We start from the raw sequence: 2,281 nt of genomic DNA, 5'->3' as shown, positions 1-2,281 counted from the left end.
GATACATATACATGTTCTTATGTTATGTAGAAAGTTTGAACTGATTCCGATCAAAGTTGCATTTTTAATGAATTTTTAAAGTTGCTCCAAAATTGGGTCAAAGTCCCTTTATCTTATTATTTTTCTATCACTTATTTCCGTTATTATTATCTCATTTATTAACCTGCTATTTATCCCTGTGTTATATCTATTTTGTAAAAAAAATTGTTTATTTAAGGGCTCAGTTCCCTTCTACATTGTACTATAGTACAGGGTCATTGGCCAAATTTCGCCAAAAATGACTAGGAGAAAATTCTTCATTTTTATAATTTTTTCTGATACATATACATGTTCTTATGTTGTGTAGAAAGTTTTAACTGATATCAATCAAAATTGGATTTTTAACGAATTTTCAAAGTTGCTCTAAAATCGGATCAAAGTCCCTGTACTATAGTACAGGGATGTTGGACAAATTTCACCAAAAATGAAAAAAGAGAATTCTTCATTTCTATAATTTTTCCTGATGCATATACATCTTCTTAATGCTGTGTACAAAATTTGAGCTGATTCCAGTCAAAACTGGAGTTTTTATGAATTTTTAAAGCTGCTCCAAAATCAAATCAAAGTCCCTGCAGGGATGTTGTGCTTGTCAGCTCCAGTTTAAACTTTAGCTCACTTAGCATGCTTTGTGTGAAACCCTGGCATGAACTACACAGTACCACTACCATATGAGTATCATTCAAAAATTAGCTCATTTTTAGATGGCCATAGCTTAAAAAATTGTTCAAACTAGATAGTCAAGTCAATAGTTGGGGGTGATTTTGGAACCATTAAGAAAACACATGGTACAGGAACTTTTCAGAAATCGGTTAATTTTTATAATGTAAATAATTATTCTTAACGGCACATACAGTTGAGAATGCTGAGTCAGTTGACCGATTTTGACAGACTCGTCGTCGCTGAGAGACTCCTGACAAGAATAACAGTTAGTGCACAAGAGCTCTCCACACAACAAGCAAAGCATGACAGTCTGAGTGTTCTGTGTATCATCAGTCTCCATCGTTGATTTAGGACACCTAAAATAATATTATTATTATTGTTTTAAATTTATGTACACCATACTAGTAGACTACAATATCATGCTTTATGTATGGTTATTTAGTATTAATTGCACGGCTCTAAGTAATCAACTGGTTAGTTCATTTGTTGAAGTGGTTGTCCCGACCACCCCCGACCACCATAGGCAGAACTATGATTATTATTGTTATTATTTATTGCTATTCTTCTCACTTGAATTCAGATGCCATTTTGATAAGCTCAGCGTATCTCTTTGGCATATTGATGAGGCGTCTTGTTGGCTGGACAGCTAAAGGAGTGAGAGATGCACTGACTGATATGAGAGTGGAGGATGAGGAATTGAGACAATGGACAACATCAGCCAAACGAGGATGAGAACACAAACTATAAACAAAATAATACATAAATAAATAAACAAAATAAATAGATAAATAAATAAATATGGTAAAAGTTTATCTGGCAAATTACTTTTGACACAATTTAATGACAGCGGGTTTAGTGAAGAGAGAAGATAAAGATTGAGGAAGATTGAGGTAAGCACATAAATCAGTGAAATTGGATGCCATTGAAGCTAAAGAAAAGAAAAGAGAATAAATTATACAAAGTTTGTGAGCATACATGTATATGTACATGTAGTTTATATTCCTACCTGAAGAATGAATGAAGTCTGTTCCAGTCAAACAGTTTACAAATAAAGCAAGACGCTGAAGGAATGGATAAAGATGTTCCAACATGCCAATGTACAGGGAATAAGGAGAGGGCGGATTGTCACTGGAGAGAGAGAGAGAGAGAGAGAGAGAGAGAGAGAGAGGGAGAGAGAGAGAGAGAGAGGGTGAGAGTTTATTCTAAAAATAAATAAAAAGGTTGTCTACCTGTTTTCAGATCCAGTGTGTCGATGAACAATTGACCAAAGTCTTTGCAACTCACAACCTTCGACTAGTTCAGGGTCACTACCTGAGGCTATACAAATAAAAATTGAAGTGAATAATTAGAATTTATTAGCAAGCTAGTACACACATACATGTATGTACATGTACATTTATACAATTTCTTAGTTTACAGTTGTAAAATATTGCACCTCACGCCCAAAGTACATGTACATGTACATGTATATGCATGTATACATTTAGAATCACCAGATTGTGCAATAATTACATAAATTACCTTCAGCCACTGAGTCAGTTTCCATATCTCCTCCCCCAGGAGCACAGAGCAGGTATTGCAT

At 34.5% G+C, this 2,281-nt stretch overlaps 1 protein-coding gene across 1 annotated transcript; it reads right to left on the bottom strand.

Annotated features, from left to right (window-relative positions):
• Window positions 1-571: 571 nt before the first annotated feature.
• On the bottom strand, window positions 572-2,275 carry LOC109591534 (E3 ubiquitin-protein ligase UBR2-like). Its single transcript, XM_020007252.1, has 6 exons — window positions 2,221-2,275; window positions 1,929-2,016; window positions 1,706-1,827; window positions 1,525-1,627; window positions 1,270-1,440; window positions 572-1,055 (listed from the first exon to the last, which is right to left on the bottom strand). The coding sequence occupies exons 1-6, from the start codon at window positions 2,243-2,245 to the stop codon at window positions 782-784; spliced, it is 783 nt and encodes a 260-aa protein (XP_019862811.1). The 5' UTR covers window positions 2,246-2,275; the 3' UTR covers window positions 572-781.
• Between the last annotated feature and the right edge of the window lie 6 nt (window positions 2,276-2,281).

The sequence above is a fragment of the Amphimedon queenslandica genome, unplaced genomic scaffold (assembly GCF_000090795.2).
Source record: "Amphimedon queenslandica unplaced genomic scaffold, v1.1 AMPQUscaffold_7934_Cont20119, whole genome shotgun sequence".
NCBI classification, from domain to species: Eukaryota; Metazoa; Porifera; class Demospongiae; order Haplosclerida; family Niphatidae; genus Amphimedon; species Amphimedon queenslandica.
Note: the sequence above shows the minus strand (reverse complement) of the source record. Positions and strands in the feature narration are given on the sequence as shown.

What these genes read in the sequence shown, in the direction of transcription:
- LOC109591534 (XM_020007252.1), bottom strand. Translation starts at nt 2,245, where the DNA reads ATGGAAACTGACTCAGTGGCTGAAG. An exon ending in AACTGACTCAGTGGCTGAAG is followed by an intron (nt 2,017 to 2,220) that starts GTAATTTATGTA and finishes TTATTTGTATAG; the next exon opens with CCTCAGGTAGTGACCCTGAA. An exon ending in CACACTGGATCTGAAAACAG is followed by an intron (nt 1,828 to 1,928) that starts GTAGACAACCTT and finishes CTCTCTCTCCAG; the next exon opens with TGACAATCCGCCCTCTCCTT.